This window comes from Perkinsus marinus (genome assembly GCF_000006405.1).
Source record: "Perkinsus marinus ATCC 50983 genomic scaffold scf_1104296953018, whole genome shotgun sequence".
Lineage (NCBI taxonomy): Eukaryota > Perkinsozoa > Perkinsida > Perkinsidae > Perkinsus > Perkinsus marinus.
The window spans coordinates 26,629-51,645 of record NW_003208655.1 but is presented as its reverse complement, the minus strand read 5'-3'; the positions used below and the strand labels follow the sequence as shown (position 1 = coordinate 51,645).

At 49.1% G+C, this 25,017-nt stretch overlaps 8 protein-coding genes and 2 non-coding genes across 10 annotated transcripts; 4 read left to right on the top strand and 6 right to left on the bottom strand.

Moving 5' to 3' along the window:
* Positions 1-120: 120 nt before the first annotated feature.
* Pmar_PMAR017607 (mono- and diacylglycerol lipase precursor, putative) lies at positions 121-1,252 on the bottom strand (the record flags this gene model as incomplete). The annotated part of the gene is made up of 1 exon (XM_002776693.1): positions 121-1,252. The coding sequence occupies exon 1, from the start codon at positions 1,231-1,233 to the stop codon at positions 121-123; it is 1,113 nt and encodes a 370-aa protein (XP_002776739.1). The 5' UTR covers positions 1,234-1,252.
* Positions 1,253-1,634: 382 nt separating this feature from the next.
* Pmar_PMAR017606 (hypothetical protein) lies at positions 1,635-3,254 on the bottom strand (the record flags this gene model as incomplete). Its single annotated transcript, XM_002776692.1, has 2 exons — positions 1,635-2,753; positions 2,991-3,254. 2 exons carry the CDS (start codon positions 3,252-3,254, stop codon positions 1,635-1,637), a joined length of 1,383 nt encoding a protein of 460 aa, XP_002776738.1.
* Positions 3,255-3,972: 718 nt separating this feature from the next.
* Positions 3,973-5,124, top strand: Pmar_PMAR017605 (hypothetical protein; the record flags this gene model as incomplete). Its single annotated transcript, XM_002776691.1, has 1 exon — positions 3,973-5,124. The coding sequence occupies one exon, from the start codon at positions 3,973-3,975 to the stop codon at positions 5,122-5,124; it is 1,152 nt and encodes a 383-aa protein (XP_002776737.1).
* Positions 5,125-5,358: 234 nt separating this feature from the next.
* Pmar_PMAR017604 (hypothetical protein) lies at positions 5,359-12,125 on the top strand (the record flags this gene model as incomplete). Its single annotated transcript, XM_002776690.1, has 14 exons — positions 5,359-7,317; positions 7,617-7,731; positions 7,916-8,002; positions 8,048-8,650; positions 9,508-9,685; positions 9,868-10,044; positions 10,212-10,361; positions 10,384-10,520; positions 10,897-11,022; positions 11,214-11,346; positions 11,394-11,536; positions 11,580-11,718; positions 11,770-11,863; positions 12,042-12,125. 14 exons carry the CDS (start codon positions 5,359-5,361, stop codon positions 12,123-12,125), a joined length of 4,125 nt encoding a protein of 1,374 aa, XP_002776736.1.
* Positions 12,126-12,294: 169 nt separating this feature from the next.
* On the bottom strand, positions 12,295-12,376 carry Pmar_PMAR017603. The gene has a single exon. It is a non-coding gene; the product is annotated as a tRNA-Ser (tRNA).
* A 650-nt stretch (positions 12,377-13,026) lies between these two features.
* Pmar_PMAR017602 lies at positions 13,027-13,108 on the bottom strand. Its single transcript has one exon. It is a non-coding gene; the product is annotated as a tRNA-Ser (tRNA).
* A 2,089-nt stretch (positions 13,109-15,197) lies between these two features.
* Pmar_PMAR017601 (hypothetical protein) lies at positions 15,198-19,099 on the top strand (the record flags this gene model as incomplete). Its single annotated transcript, XM_002776689.1, has 10 exons — positions 15,198-15,764; positions 15,855-15,867; positions 15,961-16,039; positions 16,541-16,604; positions 17,458-17,534; positions 18,465-18,605; positions 18,661-18,744; positions 18,780-18,839; positions 18,903-18,981; positions 19,043-19,099. 10 exons carry the CDS (start codon positions 15,198-15,200, stop codon positions 19,097-19,099), a joined length of 1,221 nt encoding a protein of 406 aa, XP_002776735.1.
* Positions 19,100-19,275: 176 nt separating this feature from the next.
* On the top strand, positions 19,276-19,701 carry Pmar_PMAR017600 (Splicing factor 3B subunit, putative; the record flags this gene model as incomplete). Its single annotated transcript, XM_002776688.1, has 4 exons — positions 19,276-19,329; positions 19,378-19,442; positions 19,494-19,593; positions 19,639-19,701. 4 exons carry the CDS (start codon positions 19,276-19,278, stop codon positions 19,699-19,701), a joined length of 282 nt encoding a protein of 93 aa, XP_002776734.1.
* A 3,201-nt stretch (positions 19,702-22,902) lies between these two features.
* Positions 22,903-23,638, bottom strand: Pmar_PMAR017599 (conserved hypothetical protein; the record flags this gene model as incomplete). The annotated part of the gene is made up of 5 exons (XM_002776687.1): positions 22,903-23,043; positions 23,103-23,253; positions 23,306-23,377; positions 23,425-23,522; positions 23,564-23,638. The coding sequence occupies 5 exons, from the start codon at positions 23,636-23,638 to the stop codon at positions 22,903-22,905; spliced, it is 537 nt and encodes a 178-aa protein (XP_002776733.1).
* A 327-nt stretch (positions 23,639-23,965) lies between these two features.
* Positions 23,966-24,746, bottom strand: Pmar_PMAR017598 (conserved hypothetical protein; the record flags this gene model as incomplete). Its single annotated transcript, XM_002776686.1, has 5 exons — positions 23,966-24,040; positions 24,088-24,205; positions 24,244-24,379; positions 24,424-24,514; positions 24,573-24,746. The coding sequence occupies 5 exons, from the start codon at positions 24,744-24,746 to the stop codon at positions 23,966-23,968; spliced, it is 594 nt and encodes a 197-aa protein (XP_002776732.1).
* Positions 24,747-25,017: the final 271 nt, after the last annotated feature.

Below are 25,017 nucleotides of genomic sequence, written 5' to 3'. Positions count from 1 at the left end.
GGTCCATGAGCAGGATTCGGACCCACGCAGGCAGAACCCCTTGAGAATGCCGACTCCGCATGTTTCCTTCACTGACCAGACTACAGTCTAACTCAACTCACAAGCGATGTCTCGAAACTTTTATTCGTCATCAGGAGATCTCAGCTGAACTAAATGGTCTAATTTGCTCTCATAAAAATCGGGGAAATGATCGAATAGACACTTGGATGCATCAAGCCGACTCCCGAAAGGGCTTCCACACAGTCTCTGACAGTAGTAGACCATCGCTTCAGGACCCAGCGCCGGATTTCCACCATCCGTTTCCCACACCGAATCCGGCTCCAGAATGTACACTTTACCCGGTATATACAGCTTATCGGCATTAGCCACATCACTATCTTCTGGTGAAGGAACTCGTACGACATCCAACAGATCCTCAGCGCCCCGTAGTGACAATCGAGGGACAATATCATCCCCATTTACAAAGGAATGTAACCTTAAACCGCTTGGGAGCCTCGGCGATGCAGTGGTGCTTACAGGAGGAGGAGCAAAGGCATAACAATCCACGACATATGGCAGCTCTCGAGCCATGAGTATGCTGACCAATATGGCGGTGCCTGCCCCCAGAGAATGTCCCGTTACCACCAACCTCTTGCAGTCCCCTCGCCGCATCAATTCCATCACACGTGGTAGGGCAGAGCTGACCACATTTCTAGCGGCCGTTCCGATCCCTCGATGGACCTTCCACTCTTTGTCGCCTTGTGTGAGAGGAGCGATATCGCACATAAGATCAGTGATAGTATCAGCAATACTGGCAGTTCCTCGTATCGATAGTATCAGTGTTCCTTCAGTGTCAATTGCCATGAAGTAAACCGGCTGATTAGCCCCATCCGATTGGGAAAGGCAAACAACTTCACGTATGTTTGGGCAATGAGAGGTAATACAAGAGACATCCAAAGGCTCGTCCAACCGGCTATAGTTGGCTATCTTTTCCAGGCCCAGAGCATTCAGGAATACCGCACCATAGGCTGCTGATGCTGCCTGCATATAGGAGTGTACTTCACTATAATTATCAAGAGTCACTGGAGCTCCGTGTTGGTGGAAGTCGGGCTTAGACAATTGATTACTGCCGACTTGACACACCCTAATAAGGTAGCGTAGGAGCTCACTAACAGTCATACTTCCTGAGCCAACTCTAGTTAACAGACTCCTCAGAATTGACTCGATCACGGAAAGGTTAGCCGTCGTCTCCATCGCAAAGCGTGTCCCCGTTTCCTGACACCATCACACTTACCCCTGTCTGGAGCACTCTCCGCTCATTACCACTCGCATCGATGCCATATCCAGAAACCTCACCAAACCACTGATGGTAGTGTCGGCCCAGAGGGGCTTGCCAACACTAGGCTCGTCACAAAACGTGTGCCGATGTAGTGGTGCCGAGGAGGCTAGTGATACACCTGTGAGAGCTGCTGTAATACCGTAGTGAATTGTACGTCCATTCCACATAGTCATAAAACTGCTCTAAATACTCCTACTTAGGAACGTAACAATACCACACCACTCGGAAACTGAGAGAAACTCGGCCACTATAGTGTATGTTAACACGATAATACAGTAGTAAATAGCGCTACTATATATAATCCACTTAGAAAGATCTATGTGTCATTAAATCGAGCGAAGCCACCTTGCCATGCTTCGTCAGCACTACGAACCAACGCGGATATCTTCTTCTCATACTCCACCGTGGCGTGATCATTCAGGCTCTTCAACGCCATCTGCCTGTTCCCACTGATCTGCATACAATAGTACAGCATCACCTCAGCGCTGAGGGCAGGGCACGCCCCATCAGTCCTATACACCGTTACAGTGCCGTCGTCGGCTTCCTTGAGCAAGTACACAGTACTGGGTATATACGCTCGAGGGGCCATAGCCCTCTCCTTGGGGTTGATAGCGTTCAGAACCTCATCGATCCCCAGCAGGGACAGTCGAGCGACAATATCATCCTCATTCACAAAGGTAGTCATTGAGAGGTTACTAGGGCAAGGGAGATCTCTCTTGGTAGCAACTGGGGGACACCCGAATGTGTAACAATCGACTTTCACAGTGAGTGCTCTAGCCAACAATACACTCGTTAGAATGGCCGTCCCTGCTCCCAGAGAGTGACCTAATAAAATCAGTCTATCACACTTCCACTTCTCAAGAGCCTCCAAAACATAAGGCATGGCAGTACGGGCCACGTAATTAGCGGAAATACCCATCCCCCTGTGGACCTCATAGCCTTCGTCTACCGGAGAGTCCGTAAACCGAGCCGTATCACAGAAGGAGTCCGTAACGGCATCAGCTATGCTCTTGGTGCCACGCACTACTACAACAACATTATTACTAGATGTATGTAGTACATAGAACACCGGCCTGTTCTGAGCAGAGAACTTCGAAATGAAGACGACATGGGCCACCTCAGGGCAATAACGGAGGATGTACTCAGCATGAAGGGCGCACTCCGCCCTCTTGGCCTTACCAAAGGCGCCATAGGCCACTTGGATAGCTCGGAGATAGCGGAGGATCAAATTGGGGTCGGGCAGCTCTATGTGGGGTAGGTTGTCGTATACATGATCAAGTGATATATCGCATGACTGGCAGGCCTCTCTGAATCTAGATAATACTTCCACTTTGGAAAGGGAGCCTAGGTCTGATCTCTCGAAGATCCTCCGCCAGATATCCCGGAACTCACGAGCTTGCGCAGCCGTCTCGCGGGCGGCACGGGTCTTGGCATCCTGAAAAGACCAGTACAGCCGACACAGAGGAAGAGGGAGAACCCTATCGTATATACTGTGTAGGTTATAATGGTCATCGGAGTATACAGCAGAGTCTAGTTTGCTGTAATCAAGCAAGAAAATTGTCATTAATCAGCACCTAATAGCGTCACTAGTAGTACTACTGTCGAAAAATATTTTTCTCCGGTGTCACGAGGGTCTTCATACGATATGATAGAGAACTGGAGCCCTCAGTACCGCTGCCTTCATTAGTTGATCAAGTGGTTGGAAGATGCTCCTGACGACCGTGTCTGCCCATGACGGCTCGGAGGATGATAATGATGTGGTACTGCTACTCGATGGGGAGGAGGGCTCGTCTAAGGAGGCCACTGCACTCTTGAATGATATCTCCGAGTTAGTAGGGGATAAGGGAGTAGTAGTGGGGGTGTTAGCAACTCCCTTTATACACGCATCGGCGGTGCTAGGGGTATGAGAAGGACGCTCAGATTTGAGAAAGGTCATGGTGAGCGGAAGGACAACAGTCCTGTAGTGTAAGTGAAATGTCGCGCAAGGAGGGGTGCACCCTTGAAAGACATATGACACAAGTGAAGTGCGCGCGCCCGTAAACGGTTTTTGAGTGTTGCAAAGCGGAAACCGAAGGTGAAACAAACCTTGAGTTGGACCATACAGGTCTACAACGTGGATTGAGTACGGCTGTGAGGCCGAGCTCAACCACGAGAGTCGAGAGGTTCCTCGACGGGCCAGAATATACGGCTGAAGCTGAGCATTCTGAGCCACTCTTCTCTATGTATGCTCTGCCGGATGGCGAGAGCGAGTCGTGAAGGGTACGGGCGGTATGCCTGAGCCCAAAGTCACACTGCTAAGAGAAGAGCCCCCCGGGAAGGGGTAGACTAGAGAGCCTAGGTGGCTTCTCTACGAGGATGACCGTTGATGAGTCCCCACAAACACACTGTGATATGAGTATCATCAAGATTGGTTGTTAGTTGGCCAGATTGAGTTCTTTTCCACTAGCGACAAATCGAATCTCATGAATGCCTATTTCTCCCAACGATGTGCTAGGCACATTGTGCTGCGTCATTACTACACTTCGTCGTTCGTTTTTAATCTTTGTCGAGTCTAGTTTGAGTCCAGTGGGGTCACCCGTTAATCTTTCTCGATGAGTATCACTCGTGTGTCCTCTGATATAGGATACCTCTTAGTTCATCCTGCCCGACCAATAATGGTAGTTGATCGCTTGATTGAGGCAGTGATTCCTCCGACCCCTAGAATTGGCGAAATAATCGCGGAGATAGTCCGCAAAGTGGGCATGGATTCGATTGATCTGCTCTCCTGTTTATCAAGAGACGATTGGAAATCATTGATAAAAGAAAATGAGGGATCGATAGAAGCAATTCTTCTGACCACTGATTCACTCACAGAAGGGTCAAATGAGCAGAACACCTCTGAGTCATCAAACTCAACCTCAACCGCGGCCAAAACTACAGGCCAATCGGCGGGAGCAAAGATTGACGAAATCACTTTCACACAACTCAAATGTTACGGTGAGGCATTGACTCGGGAAGCAAAACGCTGGGGTGATCTATCGAAAGCCTCCTCTCCATCAAAGCCCAACGCCGAGAAGGATGCCGTGGATGATACCATGCTCCAACAAATGATAGCCTCTTTGGCAGAGAGGTCTGGGCAAGTCCCGTCTGAGCTCGTACCTTCGGCTAAGGTACTGAAGCTACTGAAAAAAAGCCCAGCCACATACGTGGATTTCCGTATGCTATGTGAGAGCGGGGGAGAGAACCCCCGTAAAAAGTTCAAAACTACTGTCACCGGTGAGGTCGTCGAGATCTACGATGACGATGACGAGAAGGAGGACGGTAGTCCCCGAAGAGTCCAACAAAAAAGCCGAGCGAAAACCGTGCTGACTCTCGGAGAATGGATGGTGTGCTTCCCCAGATATGTTGTCGCATTGGCCATGGTGGATGATGGCTGCCGTGACAACATATTGGCGTTGAGTAGATATCAAATTGAGGTCGGCCGGGTGGCTGCTCGTGCCAATTGGCAGACGGTACTGAAGATTGAACGCGAGTACCGCTTGACTGTGCGGTCTCTCGTGGCAACCGGAGTGGATTTGTGGAAATGCTATGGTAAGGCAACTTATACCACGATCTTCTTTACCCAAAAGTTATCGGAGACAACCTTCGTCGAGAGGTTGGCGCCCAAGAAAGTAGATCAGTATGAGAGATCGAAGAAAGGAAAAGGGAAGGGCCGAAGTCAGCAGTCGAGGAATTGGCAGGGCAGTTGGCAAAACCAGTGGCAGGGAAATTGGCAGCCCAACACACAGCATGGTTCAACCAGTCAGGATAAAAAAGCGAAGAGTTAAAAGCCAGACCGGGAGAGTCGGCGGATAGCTTATTGATGATGAGAGAGCTTATTCACTGTGGAGACTTCCGATATTAATTAGAGCGGCTTGTGGTGCCGAATGTTTCTGAGAGCTAATGAGCTTTGCGTTTCAAGTCCTAACGGTTGAGAATTTGTGTCACTTGCCGTTGAACTTGTTTTAACTCAATACACGTCAGTTCCTTGGAAACAATATTTCCCCTTCCCCTTCTGACTGATGAGTAAGCAGCGAAAGCGCCACGCCCGTTCAGATGAGAGCAGAGTTCGAAGGATTACCAAAACTAGAGCTAGAGCAGCGCTCAAAGCAGCTAGTGCTCTCCCGAATGAAATTGCCAGTGAGATCAGCCAATCTCCCGAGTTTCCGAAAGCTCCAGCGAGTGGGATCCCCACAGAGTCGTTGGCGGATTCGGTTTCGAAGGTGGACGGAGAAGCTGCTAAACTCTACAAAAAAGCTGTAGAAGAGGCATCTGATGAATACCAGTCTAGACGAGCGAGGATAACCGATGGCACGGCAATGGCGAGCTCGGTCGAATGGGGCCCAATCGCAGGCTGCTCAGATCCGAATGAGGAGATGGACAGAGACCAAAAAGGCATAGCAGCGATCAGAAATTGTCTTGATATAGCCGTATCGGAGTTGTCAGACGGTGTATGCGGCTCTGTCTTGTCCGAATGGACCAAACTGAACAGACAGGAGCAGGGTGAACGACAAGATATATGGAGAACGGTTGGGCCAGAGATCGAAAGACGTGCGAAACTGCTCCGGACGGAGCTTTATGCAGCGACGAAAGTTGACGAGTCATCAGAGAATAACGAGATTCGCCTTCGAGCAGCCTTACTTGAAGGATTGCTGAAGTCCACGGGTTCCCTCTCCGATCCTGATGATGTGGAGGTCCTCAGGCAAATAATTCAGGAGGGAGGCGTCGGTATCGGTATCGATAACCCCATAAAGGCGACTGGTAAATGGCCGTCGAAAGCTGCTGAGGCGAGAGCAGAACCAGCACGGTTCAACCACGGTGCAGGAGGCCTGTCGATCTTCGCGCTGGATTCCTGGAGAAATTACCAGAGCGCCGCATCATTGGAGGACGGCGTCAGAGAATATCTACAACACGAAGTGCAAGTCGGCAATATGCGGGAGTTAGAGGTGTTCCCAGAAGGGGGGATAGTCTCAAAAATAGCAGCAATTGAAAAGCGACCGGGAGAGTTGAATTCGCCAATCAGAATAATAGATGATTTGAGACGGTCAGGCGTGAATAGCAGAATACGAGCGACCGAAACTTTGCAACTTCCTGGTCTGGCGACGACAGCACTTATTATTCATGGACATAAGAAATTTCTACACGAGAAGGGGAAAATTAGGGGTCCGAACGAAGGGGATGATGGCCAAGTGATGATCGAAATTGATTGTGCGGCGGCTTACAGAAATATACCAATTCTACAGGAGGAGCAACGCTACTGCATGAATTTCATCCCCTCCAAAACAGGGAAAGGAACCTTGATATGCCATACCAAATTACCCTTTGGTCTCTCCTCCTCGGGCCTACAGTGGGTCCGTGTCTATGCTGGACTAGTCCAAGTTGTCAAACGCCTGCTGGCATATCCCCATGGGGAAGGAGCCCAAGTCTACATAGACGACTTGGTATACATAACTACGCGTAGAGCGGCCCTACATCGTCTCCTGGCGATATTGTTGTTGCATGCAGCAGTAGGGATAAATATTTCCTACAACAAGGTGAGAGTTTCCTCCACACCTGTCGTGCTGGGATATGAGTGGAATACGGAGCTGGGTACCGTGGCGGTACCTACGGATCGCCAAATCCGTCTGGTGGAGCAAATCGAACCATTGAGGGAAGCTTACCGAGAAGGGAAGCCCATCAGCGTTAGGGAATTGGAGTCCGTCGTGGGAAGGTCCGCCTGGGCCGCACAAATAATATGCCAATTCCGAGCGAAGTTGAAACCCCTGTACGGCAGAATTGGGATAGCTCGTCGGAAAAACCTATGGGCGATAAATATGACAGCTCAAGTGATGGAGAGTTTGGATTTCTTACAGCAGATTCTAGAGGGTCCGACGAGAGTGACTTCGAATGCAACCTCCTTACTCGGGGCCGGTTGTCTCGGGGAGGAGGGACAGATGCCCGGAGTGGTCATCTCAGACTCTTCGATAAAGGCATTTTCAGCGGTGATACTGCTGCCATGGGCTTCATTCTGGTTTGTTGTAGATGGGGAGGAGTTGGAGACCCGCAGAATCGTCAATACCTGGTTGGAAAAACCTGAAGGGACTCGATGGCAGGCAGGCGATATATCATCTCTGGAGCTGATAGGGGCCTTAACAGGCTCAATGTTACTACCACGTGATCGACCAGGGCTAATTCTATGCGACAATATTGCGGCAGTAGAAGCCATAAACCGAGCAGCGGGGAAAGCCGAAAGAATGAATCATATAATATCGGTTACCTCAAGGCATCTATCCTTCGGTAGAGGTCTACGTGCTTCACACATCCCTACTCACGAGAACTGGCTGGTGGATGGGCTATCGAGGACAACCAACCAGAAGGCAGCACGGCAGTTGATGGAAGGCTCATCTATACAAGAGGTGGATGGTCTGTACTTACTCAAGTCCCTATTCGGGGATGGATCTTAGTCTGAGCTTGTTGTTCGTTTCCGACCTAGGAAAAAAAAACTTGCGTTTTACTCAATCGTGGGAGAAGTATGGTCACATCCGATCAATGTAGAGGTATTGACAATGAATGTCTCTCTCCAACAGTGGATGGCGTCAGAAATCCAACGTAAGAACTCAATAAGAGATGAGTATCTCCGTGGGATTACAAAGAACCTGACCGAGAACGCAAAGAGGACCGATCGAAGTAGGGTCGCTCACCCGAGGAAGAGGAGCCGAGTGGACTCTACAGGATCACGATCAATGACTATCACTGACGACGACGTCGTGGGGCTACTGACGAAAGCAAGAGCACCTAAGACCAGCAAACAATACGAATCAATATTGGAAGGATATCGAGAATTCCTGCTGGCGCAGAACTCACCACAAACAGTTTTCCCGCTAGTCCCAGACATGCTAGTGAAGTACGTAGTACACTTGGTGAGGCTGGAGAGGAAGACGAGTACGATTTCAAAGTATATCAGAGTACTACGTACGTTGAATAAGTCCTGCGGTGCGACTAAGGTTTGGAGCCCATCAGAAGAAGAGATACTGAGACTGGCTCAGCAAGCGGTGAGGCGAGTCAGAGGCGAAGAAGCACCTAAGCAAGCACTCACTCTGACTTCAGAGCAGCTCAGAAAAGTCGCACTGTTGACGCCACAATCAGGGAGGCGGCAGAGCACAGCGGCATTACTTCTCGGCGTCGCCGCGTGCCTGCGACCTAATGAACTCTTCACATTGAGAAGCGGCGACTTCTGCTACTTGGAAGAGCAGAGGATCTTGAAAGTCCACATAAGGGAAGGAAAAACTGACATAGGAAGGATAGGAGCAACCGTCGTAGTTGGATGCTGCTGCAGTAATAGCAGGCCAGGCAATACATCTTACTATTGCCCAGTCCATCGAACATTGGAAGTGCTCGAGAACTCTACAGCAGGGAAGAATGGGTCCTCGATTTTCGGTTGTTCGCAAGGCCAACTCGATGCTGACATAAAAGACTTACTACGCACAGTGACAGGCGATGAGCTACGAGCTACCTCACATGCGATGAGGAGAAGCGCAGTACACATCCTTGCAGACAAAGGCGTTTCGGCCCCTGAAATAGCGGAGCACGGGAGATGGAAGAGAACCCAGTGTGTGGTTGACACCTATCTTCGACAACCGTCGAACTATGCCGACAAGGCGAAGTTGTATTCCTCGTTGATGCTGGAGGGTCATTCGACAACACCGAACGCTGCTGAACAGCCGGAAATGAAGGCCACGCGAACATGCGTGCATGCAGAGAGCGCGCGCCCATCTGATATATTATTGTCGGAGACGGCCGACTCGCTGGAGGAACTCATCATGGGTGGTGAAGCGACAATTCCGAATCTTCCTTATGTAAGTGTGGTGGTAGCTTCCGATATGAAGTAACCTCTTTCAGCAACCCTAGCAAGTATATGGCTCCCAGTTTAGAAGTGATCCCTTTAACGTATGCCGTGCAAGAGCCTTTACTGTTGTGCGAGTGGATAGGATCGCTGACGGAGACAGAATTTTTGCTTTTGTTTCTCTCGCAGCGCCCCGTTCTTGCGTTTGGACCCCAGTTGGGGAACCCGGGCATTCGATAACGAGGTTCCCGAACGCCGGTTTGGCTATTCACCGATCCCACAAACACGCGACCTCGTACAGCCAGTGAAAAGGTGGTCAGTGACACTGACTCAGTGTCACGGTTTTTAGGTCTAAACGTAACGAGCAGAGCGCTTACTCAGACGTTTAGCTCGAAGGCAAGTCTACTGTCGAGATTCACGGGACGTTACATAAAACCGGTACGAGATCCAAGCCGCAAGAATCCTCGAGGATCCGTAGTATGGGCTCCATTACGTAATTTACAACGAGCACTTTCAGAGTTTATCCAGTAACGCCAAACGGGTCTAAATCTGAACACGGTACAGAGGAGATTGTGAGATCACGCGTTTGAACGATCGGCGGAACGCCCTGGAGGTCATCGAGTAACGGTGCGCGGGATTGGGCGATGCCTTCATACTGATCCCACCAACATTTGGAGAACCGGACAGGTATGTCCGGTTTCCATCTTAGGTGGGCCCTTCGCGCAGCTACGTGGGGGTCACGAGATCAATTGAAGGCATTGGTAGCACCTGATGTGGTCGGACCGTGTGTGGCCCAAACAGTTTGGGTCATTACGGTTGAAAACACCGACGGGCCGACCAATCACGGTGCTACCTCCCGCAACCCCGTATTCGATGGGATTTCATGGTGAGCGGAAGGACAACAGTCCTGTAGTGTAAGTGAAATGTCGCGCAAGGAGGGGTGCACCCTTGAAAGACATATGACACAAGTGAAGTGCGCGCGCCCGTAAACGGTTTTTGAGTGTTGCAAAGCGGAAACCGAAGGTGAAACAAACCTTGAGTTGGACCATACAGGTCTACAACGTGGATTGAGTACGGCTGTGAGGCCGAGCTCAACCACGAGAGTCGAGAGGTTCCTCGACGGGCCAGAATAATTTTTTTTTATTCCCTTGAATATGGCGATGCCTTCATACTGATCCCACCAACATTTGGAGAACCGGACAGGTATGTCCGGTTTCCATCTTAGGTGGGCCCTTCGCGCAGCTACGTGGGGGTCACGAGATCAATTGAAGGCATTGGTAGCACCTGATGTGGTCGGACCGTGTGTGGCCCAAACAGTTTGGGTCATTACGGTTGAAAACACCGACGGGCCGACCAATCACGGTGCTACCTCCCGCAACCCCGTATTCGATGGGATTTCATTGTAAATTGTCCCTGTGGCGCTCCAGAAAATGTTCAAATAAATGCCTTGACCAGGGATCGAACCTTCGCCTTTCGAATTCAACGCACGACGTCGCCTTATGACCTCATCGAACGTTTGCGTTTGTCAGACTACTCGGAGGTGTTGGGAAGATGTTCAGCGCAATCTCCATACTTGCCCCCATGCTGAACACATTTGGGGTGGAGGGCCGTCGTAAAAGCTGATTCTAATGATTTCTATCCATCCCGACTTGTGTTGAAGTCAAGAGGCTAGTCAATGGAGTAACTGTCAGTATGTAGATGACGGACCTTTTACTATCATCCTTATACCCAACCATAGGCGGGCATAAGTCTAAGCCTTCCTATATGGAGCTTTCAGTAGCTGCCGATCTCTCTGCAGGTAGCGGCTCTCACATCTGTGCCAACTCGACTGATACTCCTCATGGTTGCAGATGGAGCTATTCAGGTGTGTGGCCGTCCGTGAAGTTCGTGATGACGGTATTGATGGATCGTCATCCGCACTTGCAGCCATGGTTGAAGCATTGGCCATGGGCTCTAAGTGCCTTGTTGGGCCTCTTAGAGTTCACGTCCATCTCGGAGCATGGGGCTAGTAGTGACGGATCATCGGGAGGATCTGGGAAGGATGCACTCCCTTAGGTATGAGTGAGAATTTTTTTGGATTGTCTCGAGAGTCGATGGCTCTTCGAAAGCGAGGAGGGATCTCCGCGATGGATAAATTGAAGGTGGACAGACTTCGACAAGAAGGTCGCGTCCTTACGGGGAATCAGAAGTGGGTCTCCATATGCATGGTGAATGAAGTGGAATGGACTGTAACAGGATACTGTCGGTTTTATTGCTTTCCCTGTTACCGCCACTACTGGATAAAAGTCAGTATCGGAGGCTAGATGCGCAATGGCTGGATCTGCTACGACGAGGGTATATCGGCGTCGACGCAGCCTACCGAATTGGATATCTCCTAGGTATCATGGATTAGGTGTGAGTAGTAGTCACTGCAGAGGGTAGGTATAAGTCCATATTGGTCACCCTTCATGCACGCCATTGGAGTGCGATTAGTAAGACAGACTGCCCAGGAGGTCCCCCAGGGGCCCAGTTTGAAGCACCTCCTATGGAGTCTTGTATACGCTGTTCAATTTGGACAGTGGTGAGAAACAGTCGTATGTCGTCATCACTCGATAGAGTACCATAATGTTAGGTACATGTCGGTGAGGTCCTCGTTAAGGTCGAAGGTCCTCGAAGGGCGGCCGCAAGTCGTGGTGCCACCTCCTTCGAGGCCCCGACCAGCTTCGGTCAGTTGTGGTGGAGTGGGAGGGCTGCCTGTCGATAAGCGAGTCTGTCCTGTATGTCGAAAAAGGCGGAATAATCCCGCCGTTTCAGCCGTCAGCGGGTACGTTATCGTGGAGAATTCGTATAATAAGGGAAGTGGAGGTGCGCAGGTACGTATATTGTTATGTTTGCCTGGTGAAGGCTGTCAGGAGGACCGGCAAGGATCCTGTAACGCAATATGATATGCGGGAAGAACAGATCTTGAGACTACACGAGCCTGATTAACGAGTTTTATGAAGTTTCTGGTCCACTGGTACTTGTGCTGTCAATGAAACTTAACTCATTGCTCTATCAACACTAGCATGATGTCAGTGACATCATGTCACTAAAGCGGGTAAGTTCGAATCCTCCGTTAACAAATTCAACAAAAACCATGAAAGATGCGAGCGTAATACGACAGCGGCAGGATTCGAACCTGCGCAGGCTGAGCCTAGTGGATTTCAAGTCCACCTCCTTAACCACTCGGACACGCTGTCTATATTATGATATTGTACTTGATATCCGAGTCTTTATAATGCCTCATTTTTGCCTTTTCCATCGACCCCTAGGAAAGGATTCAGTAGAACTCTCCATTGTTGTACCAACAGTCGGCGTGTTCAGTGGACCCTTCCTAAGCTTCAAGAACGCAACCAGGACTGGATTTCACATATAAAACTCGATCCTGGGAAAGCTCTCGGAATTCAGGAGAGGTCTATCGAACACCTCGGATGTTATGGCTCTCTCCAAACTAGAGATTCCCCGATACTCCAAAATTATCAGCTAACGAGCTACCAAGGTTTGCGCTGCCGACGATCGCCGCCGTTCACAGTCGAAGTGGACTTCTCCTTCCTCAGACGAAAACTACGATATGATATGTGCTGGACCGTACAACCTGTACGGCTATGGTCCTACCGCGAGATGACGCGCTTGCTAACACCGACTGTTAAGATACATATCTAGTGTTAGATATATTGGAACTTTCGACCCAAGACTAAGCGTAACTACCAGCGGGGGTGCTTGCCGGCATGCATCAGAATCAGGAGGGCAGAGTGACCCCAAAAGGGTGATTCGATTGAACTAGCAAAACGTCATCGGTGTTTAGATATGTGGAGCGTACATAATCATACCATGTATAAAGCTACTAGTACGACAGCGGCAGGATTCGAACCTGCGCAGGCAGAGCCTAGTGGATTTCGAGTCCACCTCCTTAACCACTCGGACACGCTGTCTATATAAATATAGCTGTGTTGTAGAGGACGCAGAATAGTTGGTACAACATGTCCTACTCAGCAGGAATCCAATGGGTAGAGTAACACTTCCTCTCCCGATAGCGCAGGGCATTTCCACGATTCTGGTGGAATGAGGCCTGCCTTTACTACACGTGTATCTGTGAATACTCTTGGCGACTATTAACTTGTCGATGGTTCAGCAACTCTCGCCCAGTGAAAGCCTTTCACTGAAAGGGATCGGGAGCGCATGCCTTATATGATGGAAAGCGCACCGGATGTTGTGTGCACGAATTTGTGCAACCCCTACGCAATTGTCGATCGTTGCTTGCTAGCTTGGCGAAGTGTTAGATGAATGCAGCGAGTGCCTCGCTCAGTAAGCCGATCTAGAGACTATGGAGTTCTCGCCGGGAGCCCCCCGGACAATCATACAGGGGAAGAAACCACTCCTTAGCGACAAACTTTCCTGCGATTGGGAACAGTTCTGAGGAAGTTCGATGTGTATCGTAGAGCAATCACTTTGTCCACTGGACTAAATGCTCGTGTGACGTGTGAAACTACTCATATGGTCACAAAAGAGAGACACCCTGTTCATGCGGGTCGTAAGATAGACACCAAGAATACGTGCATGCCATTCGTTGTCGCGTTCATCGACTGACATCTTCCGTGTTAAGAGCACTTAGGATTGTATTCAATGTCCAGATGAGCCAACGTCCATACGAATTACTCACCAAGTTCTACCCACCACGTTCTAAGCTCAGCGAATCGATCAAGTCGGATGGGCAGATGCATAAGATATCCGAGTACTAAGGACCTTGGCTGCCACAGGAGGCAACTTCGGTAAGCATACACGGTTCGATATGGCACAGTTGGGAAATGCACAAGTACCCTCAATTCGGTACCGCGCGAGCGTTAAAGTGCCTCACTCCATTATTCTCAGCAATCAAAACAAATAGAAAGTGGTCACAAGCGAGATTGAATCTCACTACCAATCAAAAAAGTAGTCATCACAGAAGACAACAGCCTAGTTGTAGCGAACCTATCAACTGCTCAGACTCTCTCACGAGAATAAGCGGCACTTGAGACAATTGAGCTGTAGTGAGCAGCTCTCAGTCTCAGCGCTGGAAAGACTCCGTGATCTTCCAAGGTGTCTGGACCGTTAGGTCGATTCGAAGCGACCACGGCAATTATCCTTGGATGATGACAGTTAATATATAGCGCAAGTATGACTCGATCACCACCAATAACGACAGGGTCTAACTGGCGTCGTGTTCCACTTACCCTACAGTGAAGAGGAGGGAACACATAGTGGTGGACTTAAGGCTCACGCAAGCACTTGAACGTCGACAAAACGCCGATGATGTTCAAGAGGGCAGTCACTCTACCGACCAGAGCGAGTCACAAAACCACAGAAGCTCCATAGTAGGACGCAATGCGGACAAGTTAACTCATAGCCGGAAGTATCAATTTCTGCATCAGACTGACGTGCAAAAAATGTGTCTCATCAAGAATCAGGGACTTGGGTATAGCGATTTTTTCAGTCATCACACGCAGGCAGTTACATAAGTCAGAAAGAGACGCAGTTTCACCCCAGATGGTTAGTCGGAAGACATGGGTTAGCAATAAGCGTTAAATCATCATCCAAAAGGCATTACAGTGCCTCAGCGAAATCCGCTAAAGTTCCATCTCCAGCCGAAACTCAGAAGAGTCAGGCGTCAGAGTGTGTAACAAAGATGACTCATCTGAGACATTATTGCACTTCTTTGGGTCAGATCTGTTGAGCTTGACATAATAGATTAAGGTATCCCCACGGCTGAGTAAGATCAGCGGGAAAATCCAATCATCATTCCCAGAAGGCAATCCATTTGTATAGTGTGACTCAATACGTCAAGGCAATGGTAGCGATAATCGATCGTATAATCGATACCGTAAAACAGCTAATTTTGGCGGAGCGAAGTAGATTTCGAGTCAAGATTCATTCTGAAAGTCCGTTGCGCTCGCCCGCCAAATTCACTGCACGCTGTATTATATGACTCCCTCAGTATTTGAGAGTGTTGCCTCAGACACATTGGTGGTGGATAAGTTATTCGCAATGCGAGCTGACCACATGGACGTTGACGGTCTCAAGTCGTTACTATGGGCCCTCTTAGGTCTACGCAAGCCCTGTAGATTGAAGCTGGGCTCTGCTAAGCCTAGTAGTGTTTATACTATAATTGGTAAATGTGGCAAGGACACCATCGCCTTGAGACATTCTGTGCAGTCGCGTGACGAGTCCGCAATAGTGGCATTTAGTAACGACGACTTTTCAACTTCGGGGCGGCCGATTTTCGAGGGCCTAACTGGACACGCCTCGTTGTGTACTAACGAAGTGAAGGAAATCTATAGTGTGGACAATACTAATAAGATTTATCGCATCAGCAATTCCCAAATGGTTCCTATAGAAGCTGACGTGCCAGAGTCGGCCCTATTGTATAGGGCTCGTCTGTTGGGCTCTACACTGTACGTTGGTTGTGCTACCAGGGGTAGTATCAGTAGGAGTCTTACCAAGGTCGATTTGGACTCTGGAAGGTTCGAGACGGTCCGGCTCGGTGGCGAGGAAGTACAGTTCCTCTATTCATTCGACGTTCAGCATCATAACGAGAGCGGCTCACTGAGGAGAGTAGCTTACCTCAGTCCGTGCGAAGGTCGGCCACGATTGGAATTGGTAGTGGTCACCATGGGCGAAGAAGATACGCAAGTTGCCTCACAGATAAAGATACAAAGTAGGTCTGGTGGGAGCCATTTCCGCTTCCTCCCGGATGTAGATGGGATATTATGTCTACTGGAGGGCACCAAGCTACGTCTAATCGATGTAGATTCCAATACGGAGATTTGCTCATGCGATGTCGGCCTTCCCGGTGCCTCTCTTGAATGGGTTGATGCCCATTCAATCAAGTTGGTGGCTCTTGGTCGTCCAGGCGTGCCGATGTTTCTCAATGTAGATGTGCTCTATCACTCTGAACAGACCGATGTTGGTTCACGCACTCTGTGGTTTTACTCATGACTGTTATTATTTTCATACGGTGTGGTTGTATTACTCTTTTTGCCGCACCATTTCTGGTTTTATAAGACCCGTTACTGGGCTTTATGACTGGTCATTGAATTCATTAATCTCGATATTTTTATCTCAATAATAACATTCATTCTAGTGTTTGCCCAATGCTACTGGTGAATCCTTCTCTCGGGAGTTTTTCCTCAGTTCTAGTAAAATTTTGAAACTGGCAGACGCTTCGTGCGCCGAGATTTTTTTGAGTGGAAACAGAATTATACACGTTTGACATGGTAGATCATACGAGTCACAAGTGAGACGTTCATCAACTTTAACCAGTAAAACAAATAAACAGAGCCCGCGAAGAGACGGCGGAACAATGGTACGTAGTATTAGCTGTATTACAGTGCGCCGAGATGTGACGAGACCGCCCTGCAGCATGTGGAACTGAAAATGACTGATCGGGAGATGGTCCTATGGGGAGTATGGGGGGAGCGTATAGGTGCTATTGAGATTCAACTCGAATGTAAAGGAATTGCTGAGGACTTGCTTACATCAGTGTGCATTCATCACCGTTGTATCAGAGCATCTAATAACATGCTGCTTCTAACTAGCTTGTATCTATCGTATTCTGTTAATTGCCTAGAATTAGCGCCTTGGTTGAATCCATATCGCGACATGGTAGAAAGGATGACTTTCAACGGGTTGTTAGTACGATGTAATTTGACAAATATTAGGTTTGGCATCATGCCAAATATTCATGCATAGTCAGCCAGAGAGCTCAAGCAGCGTTTTGTATCACTTTTAGGAAAGGCTTTGGATTGGGTCAGCCTGGTAGTTTTCTTTTGGTCAAAATCACATGATCAACTCTGCGGATTCTGGGCGGAGCCGGCCCCCTCCGTGTGGAGATGACTTATCTTTCTCCTCTCTTGATAAGCAAGAGCAACAGCAGCAATCATTACGTACCTTCCGCACACTAGGACTGGAGCACCTCCTGCGAACGTGGCCCTTGGGTGGGTGCTCTGGTGTTACCTCTGAAGTGTGGGACCGCCTGGGAAGCAAAACTACGATTACTTCGCAGTATGATATTTTCTTGAGTCACGCTTGGGAGAGCAGCAGTTGGCTCAAAATTGCCGCATTGGCTATACGTTACAACTCGGAAGGTGCAGTCGTTGTCTCTATACTAGAGTGTTATATTCTCCAACAGTGGTGTGGTCTAGCAGCATACCTCTGTATTATCATTCCATGTATAATTTTCCCTTTCTGTCTACGTTGGGGTACGATAAGAGGAGGAGCATTTTTTGATCGTTGTTGTATACCCCAGGGTGATGTCCAAGAGAAGAATAGTTGTCTGCTGGCGATGCCCGAGTACCTTGCGCGCTCTAAGAAGCTAATTTCAATGTGGGACGAAGCCTACCAAAGCCGTCTATGGTGCATATTCGAGCTCGCTGTATTTGTGAAACAACACGGTATAAACTGTATCGAGGTGTGGACATTGCGAAGCGTTGAATTCGGCACATATTTCTTTTGTACTTCTCTCGTATTCTGGGTCGGCCATAGTGTAGTTGATGATGCTAACGAGCTGGCCGCCGTAGGTGTCGATTTAATATTCTCTTTTATTCATACTATATACGTTTCATTTTGCTTTTATCCCTGTATCAAGCGATATCTCAAGCACGGAATCGTCATGGGAGTTGAACGGCTCAGATGTTCACTGACATGTGATCGTCATGTTCTACTCGCACATATTCGTGCTCTATACGGTAATTACACCAGCTTTGATCAACAAGTAGTGCCGCTGATGGAAGACCTTATTCTGAACATGAAAGGTGCTCCGTTCGCTTTGAGACTCACTATTGCAGCGATACTACCCTCGACGTTGGCTACGTATATAACTGGTAGAATCGTTACTGCAATTGTTGTCGGAGTCTTTCCCAATTTCATATGTTTCGGTATAGCTCTGACATACTCACACTTTGGATCCAGACATTCATTTCTTCGGAAGAGTATCTTCGAGCTTGAGAGGGTTTTCGCATGTGCCCTAGTTGGTGTTATTGGAGTCATTCTACTTTATTTTACTCGTACTTGGGAAGTTGCTGATTATGATTACGATGGACTGCATTTGGCACAGATTCCTGTGCAAATTGCCGTCAGTATTATGCTCATTTCGGTGCTCACGCGTTTTACGTTCGCTTATTAATAGGGGATCTCAATTGTATCATGTTTATTATAATGGAATTGAATAATCGTCTTTTTGATGTCCGTGTCTCTCGGGTAATCCCACTTATCATTGTTATTGATTTTGTTTTGTGTTATTTCTATTGTTGGTAGGAATGCTCGTGGTTACTGCAGGGACATTTCGGTCCTCACTATGGTGAAGGATACCTCTCTGTCGAAGCGCCAACTAGTGGAGGTTCTGCATACAGCCAAGACTAATAGGGAGAAGAACCGTGCTGCGAAATTACTGAAAAAGTGGGCCCATGGGGAGTGCTCGCTGTTGGTATATCGCGATGCTACTGCCGCACAGGTTCGATCCCCAGCCACATTTTGAATATGATGAAGAAGCCACTAAGCAGAATATTAGGTTGAAGAAGTCGGATAGGCTCCTGCAGTAAGCATCCTCATGGTTCTTTTGGGAAGTCTCAGTAGTGTCCTTGCAGTTACATGTGCTTTCGATGTGATCGAGTTCGGCAATGTCAAGCGAAGGTAGAGGGGGAAGGCACCAAAGCTGATCTTATTCGGAACGTATGTGGAATTGGAAGGTTTTAGTCAGGGCTCATTCACGACAAGCAAAGGCGTGAAGACGGTTTGCCCTGGCTGTTATAACAACCTCCTTTCCCAGGCAGAGGTGAGATAGCAACATCTGGCTACTTGACTTCACCAAAAGCATCATCATCATCATCCTACAGGTATCGCAACTCCGTGCACATCATCAGAAGTTGGGGCTCACGCCGAAGGTCTTGTGAGGAGATACGTAATTAGAAATCGGAAACCGACGTTGGGTAGTTGCCTCAAAGGAACGCCGTAAATACTTTATAGATTGTATGGAGAGCATAATACTGAGCCGGAGGGATGTTGCGTTCAGTCTTGAGAGCGGGGTTGGGTATTCTGTACGCAGTGTTGGGTTGTTGTTGTTATCACAATGTCTCAAGTTTACGAGGGTTTCAACATACACGCCCAGTTGGACCATCTACATGTAATAGTACAGGAGCCTCATCTTATGTGTATAATCGTTCGTGAATAGATGCGCTATCCTGGCACTGGTCATGCTGATATGGGCCGCTATGAATGGGCTACCACTATTCATAGGTATTAAAGCCGATAGGCCTACTCCTGACATGATCGTTATCTCGTGTATAGGGATACGATGGCATCCCATGTGGGTCACCAGTCGAGACTGGCATACATCGCCATATGTGAGAATGAGCCCATTGCTAGAGTACGATACAACTGCCTTATGGTAATCCGGAAAGATTTGGAACGAGCGGTATTTTAATCGTTTCAGAGTATGTTGCATCCAATAACGAGACCGGCCACCAAGGAAGAGCGCGAGAAGATGGAGAACTGAGTGGTGGGGAGTCGTAACGTTATACTGTATACTGACTTCCTCTTGCGAAACGAACAGTCTTGGGTTGTTGTCATAGTAGTTCTATGGGGATCCCTGAAGCACGTTATGGCATAAAATGACGTGTGCCATTCTGAGTCCCTGGTTGTTAATAACCTGAAAGCTGTGACTACAGTAGGGCCAAATGATGAGTCTATTTATAGTGACAGACCCGCTCCGGAATAGCTTCGCTGGTCACCATCCTCATGAGGTTTGAATCGGACTCGATGTGACATGAAATTCCCTGTTCTGTGACATCGTCTCACTCACTTGTATGAGATATGCGTTATCGAGTCCGTCTAGAGTTCTCTTAGATCAGCAACTTCATTGGCCTCATGGTTGACCATGGCCTCGTCAGTCACTATCATCATACGAATCTGTCGCAGCTCTCATGTGGCCTTAACGTAATCAGAACAGTGCGAAGGCGGCCTGCTGTCCTTATCGCCGACCCTGGTCAGTTCCCACCGACCGATCATCATCATCACCATCATCTCGTTGGTGAAGCCACGAGCTTCGGCGCTCATCGGCACAGGCATCCCGACGTTTATGACGATCCCGAGACGGCGTCCGAAGACCTACCTCAGGACGATGACCCGTTTGATCCCTCTTTCAGAGCACCCAAATGCGATTCATGTGGGGGCGCCTCGGTGTTGTTTCCGTCAGTGTTGGGATGCTCGTCATGTGGTCAGGTTGTGCCGCTAAGGCTAGCTGTGGTAGCACGGCTTGCCACAATGGTAAACACCATGGACCCACTACGATAGAGGTCCCAATAGATAAGATGCAACATAAGGTGTAAACAACTTAATACAAGGCCGCAAGCATTGAGAGGTCCTTATTCAGTACTGACTATTCACAATCTGTACCGGCCATGTTCGGCGGAGCGATACTCGTACTTGGCACACTCTTCATAGCGTAAGTCAATCGGGCCGTCTCCTCGGTATAACCCACTGTGGACGGGCTTCCTCCTCCGCTCTGGCTTAGATGCACATCTCGGAGTAAACGGCGTCGAAGTACCCGACGTGGCACCAGCGATACAAGCGACTCTTCACTCTTGTCCGATACTGACATGCGTGCTCATCGGTGATGTATTTCATCGTGTTGTGGCCGCGTTAGGAGGGGCACCGACTATACAACATGAAAGAGTATTCCTCCTCCTACTATGGCTTCCATGACACGATCGACTTCCGCAGCACAACGCTACGCAAAGGCTGAGTATTGGGATGCCCGGTTCCGTGAACAAGTTCATGATGGAGCTAGCGGAAAGTGATCAAGAACCTGGGTTGGGGATGGATGGCTGATCCAGCGTTGCACAAGGGCGAGGCCAATCCTCTTATGATCAGGCGTATGAGCTTCTTCGATTGGTACATGGGCTATACTGAGATCGCTGACTTCCTGCCGTCACCAGCCGAGGGCATACACGATGTTAGACAGTACCAGGCAGGATGCCCCTTGTTGATGATACTATCTAGGTGCTGATTATCGGATGCGGCAACTCCCAGTTGCCTGAGGACCTGGTCACGCGCCACGGCTTTCGACACGTCTGCTGTATAGACCTCTCCAGAACCATCATTGAAGCAATGAGCATGTCCGAATTCTTGAGGCAAGAGTCTCACGTGTCGTTGTTATCAGTCCAGGCACTACGCCGAGCACGCTGATCTGAATGATAGACTTGAGTGGCTTTGTGTAGACGCGACCATGATGGGCGCATTTTTCGAAGGTGACGCTGTTGTCTCTAGTGGCAAACCTGAGTTACGCAGGTCGTCGATTCGATCTGATTATTGATAAGGGAACCCTCGATGCTTTGATGTGTTCGGGCTCTACTGATAGTGCAGTGGCTTTGCTGAAAGAGATCCCCAAGGTTCTGCAGCCCGACACCGGGAGGGTTCTGCTCATATCCCACAGTCCTCATCGAGATTCCCTCCTGTCTGGTGTTGATCTCCGTGTCTGCCAAGTGAGGCGTGGCGAGCTCTCGACACAAGCTATGTTGATCAATATTATGCGTTCGAGGTGAGGAGGGTATTGAGCGTGGCTTACCATTGCACTGTTCAGGGCAGTGCCTGTCGCCTCAGCAGATTCCACGTCCATGGTGGAAATGATGAAGGAAGTACGTCAGGAGGAGGCTCGAAAACGGCTGAGGCAATTCTTAAAAGTTCTCCGCAATACGGGAGGGCGGACAGGCAACAATTCGGGTAAGGTGCCCCTTGAGGGGTTCTCCGTTGCTTCCACATTAAAAATTCCCCCTTCAGTAACCAAGCCGGAGTTTGTCGATGAACGCATACAGTACAACTCGGAGTCAGTTGTTGGCAAACCAACACCGCATCCCGCTAGGCAAAACCATTGCTGGGTTTACATACTCTCAGCTCTCGACCGCGGCGGTGCACTCTGAACGGATCTTTATACGACCTGATCTATCGATCCATCTCCGTCCGCGTCTGTCTATGTGCATACAGTCGCTTCTGTCATGTGGTGTCATTCATAGCCCCGTTTCCCGAAGCTTCCTATTGTTCACTTATGGTGATAGCGTCTCGCATACCTTGTTCATGTTGATAACAGTGCTAAGTGACGTCCCTGTTGAAATGCCGCATCCACGTCCACTCGCTCTCCGTTGCAGCAGTAGCTAGATTGCCCGCTGTTCACTACTATGTGGCCTTAACAATGGCTGCGTCCCAGACTACACCGCATTCCGAGGCTAGGCGGGGATCTCACTTGATCGAGACATCTCGCCATCTGATCCAGTATGACCAACATGGTGGTAGGGCTCGAGTCGCATGCAACCCACGAGTTGTAGGCTCATAGGACTCCTATTTCCCACACATGTTCTTGTTATAATCGAATCAATATCATCCCCATCCTATGAACTTGCTCGTCGCGTTCGTTGTTATAGGGCTCTCGCGTAACGATACCAGACATGAAAGAGGGTACGAATCGATAACGCGTGATCGGGGCATTGAGTCCACACGAATATAATGGTACAACTCTTCTAACCCAAATGTGGGTCACCTCAGGTACCCATCGGTATATTCATAACGCGCGTTCACCAATCACTGGCTTGAGGTCGTCCTATACCCTTTCCCACTGTGACAAGTCAACCACATTCGAGTGTGGAAAAAAATCAACTTATCATCAGATTAGAGCTCATCCGTAACAGGAACTTGTCACCGAAATCTACTGCAGCATATTCGAGCTGTAGACGGCGAATTTGCCCTCAGTCAACTTAGCCGCAGCACTCGTGCCTCGGAACACTATCGCAGGAGTGTACACTCCACCACATTTGACATTCAGCTTGTCTCGCTCCATTAGCATCACCTGATAACAACCGCAAGTAACAGACAAGAGGCCACGAAAACAAGTAAGGAAGAGTTTACATATCCCAAGGTGGCGAGGATTCCACTGGTGGCATTATATCCAGGGTCGGGTCCGGTGACGCTGCCTTTGACGACCACGTCTCGGCGCTGAGGATGGGACTCTAGAGCCTTCTCACTAGAGTAACCAGAGCCGATGAAAGATATCTTGTAACTACACATAGGAACGCTCATAGCGACAATAGTGAGTGAACGCATTGGCCTACAATGTGGTGTCCATCTGCTCTTTCGTAGGGCCCGTTCGTGAGATTTTACCACCCGTAAAAGCCTCGGGGAACCTGAGATAGATCTTCCAGGGATCAACCCATAATGCTTCTATTCTCACTTAAGAAGAAGTCTCCGACCAACCTCGAATGTTGACATGATCAAACAAATAATGCCGAAGAAGGCATATCCAATTTTGGTGATAATTCCAGGGGGCATCTGAGAACCTATCACTGCAGGCTCAACAGCATCGTCCTCACCTTCATGTAGGTAACATCATTCACTGCCGTATACGACGGATCTTCCCTCGTCAACAACTGCTGTGAGCCTGCCATGATTTGGATCATTTCAGGGCGACTTCCATATAGGGACTTACGCAGCACTACAGATGGTGTTGGGCCAAGGAACGGAACGTAAATACCACCACTGGTGAGTCTCGAATCGAGGAATGGCAGACGGTGTGGTGTGAACTTAGGCCCTCGGAAATGCAGATCCGGCCGCTGACCTGACGAGGCGAGATAGACTCCACATCGGCCTGCTTGACGGCCCACCTGATGAATGCAACGCTCGACGAATCTTCCTCAGAGCTGAGATGTTAGTAACGGCCAGAAGTAAGCTGTTGAATCTGCCCACCAATGGCTGTCACGAAGAGGCAGTAGTACTTACGTGCCGAAGCCACCAGTGTAACCCTGGGGACCCTCGATGATCTCTAGGAAGGCCTCAACCGAATACGGAATCTGACAAAAATGATACGATGAATTGCACAGAGTCGTACACATCTCACTCCGTTATTTTTGCTCAGCACGTCGTGCATGATCTGAACACCCATGTCCCCTGGCACAGCGTCGAATGCACATGAGGATACAACGATGGACCCCGAGGCCTTGGCCGCAGCAGAGTACCTTACCAACACTAGAAGACTATCAGAGTTTTTCCTTACTTCAATTGCATGGCTTCCGCGAAGTTGATTTCCCCCGTAGTGTCCATGTAATCCGTACCAGCCTCTACACACGCCCTCACGACAACCTCGCCGTGAACAGTAAAAGGACCGGCGCAGTTGAGGACCAATCGAGTCCCTGAAATCAACCCTAGGACGGAAACCATACCACGCTGATTTCACTTCTGGCCATCTCCTGGATCGAGTGAGAGTCATATGCATCTGCCGCTATATACTTCACAGTAGCCCCGGACGCAGGGAGCTCTGATATGATCTGACAACACGATGAGGGAAAAGAGTGGTATCCAACAAGAGGGAGGCTATCGACCCACTTCTTTCATCCTTTCCTCATTCCGACCAGCAGCAGCAACCTTCAGACCAGCAGGAACCGCCAACTCGACTACTGTCTTCAGTGTGAGGCGACCGACCAAACCCGTGCAACCGAAGACCACCACGTCGAAGTCTCTACTCCCTTCTGAGTGTTGAGATGTGACGCTGTGAGACATTACAATTACAGTCAACTATGCGTCCTCTAGTAGCATCACTAACACCAACATTCCTCGAAGTTAAACCTACTTGGAAACTTTTGATCTCAATCAAACATATATTTTTACAACATTCCCTCATGAGTTTATGTGATGCCTATGACACCCACGGCCCCTCGCCTCTCTTCCTATCTCCATCCGAGACTCCCAATACATCATCTGCCGAAGAGGCAGGCTACTACACTGTTCCCTGAATCAAACGTATCCAGTTCAATACTCCCAAATCGATCAC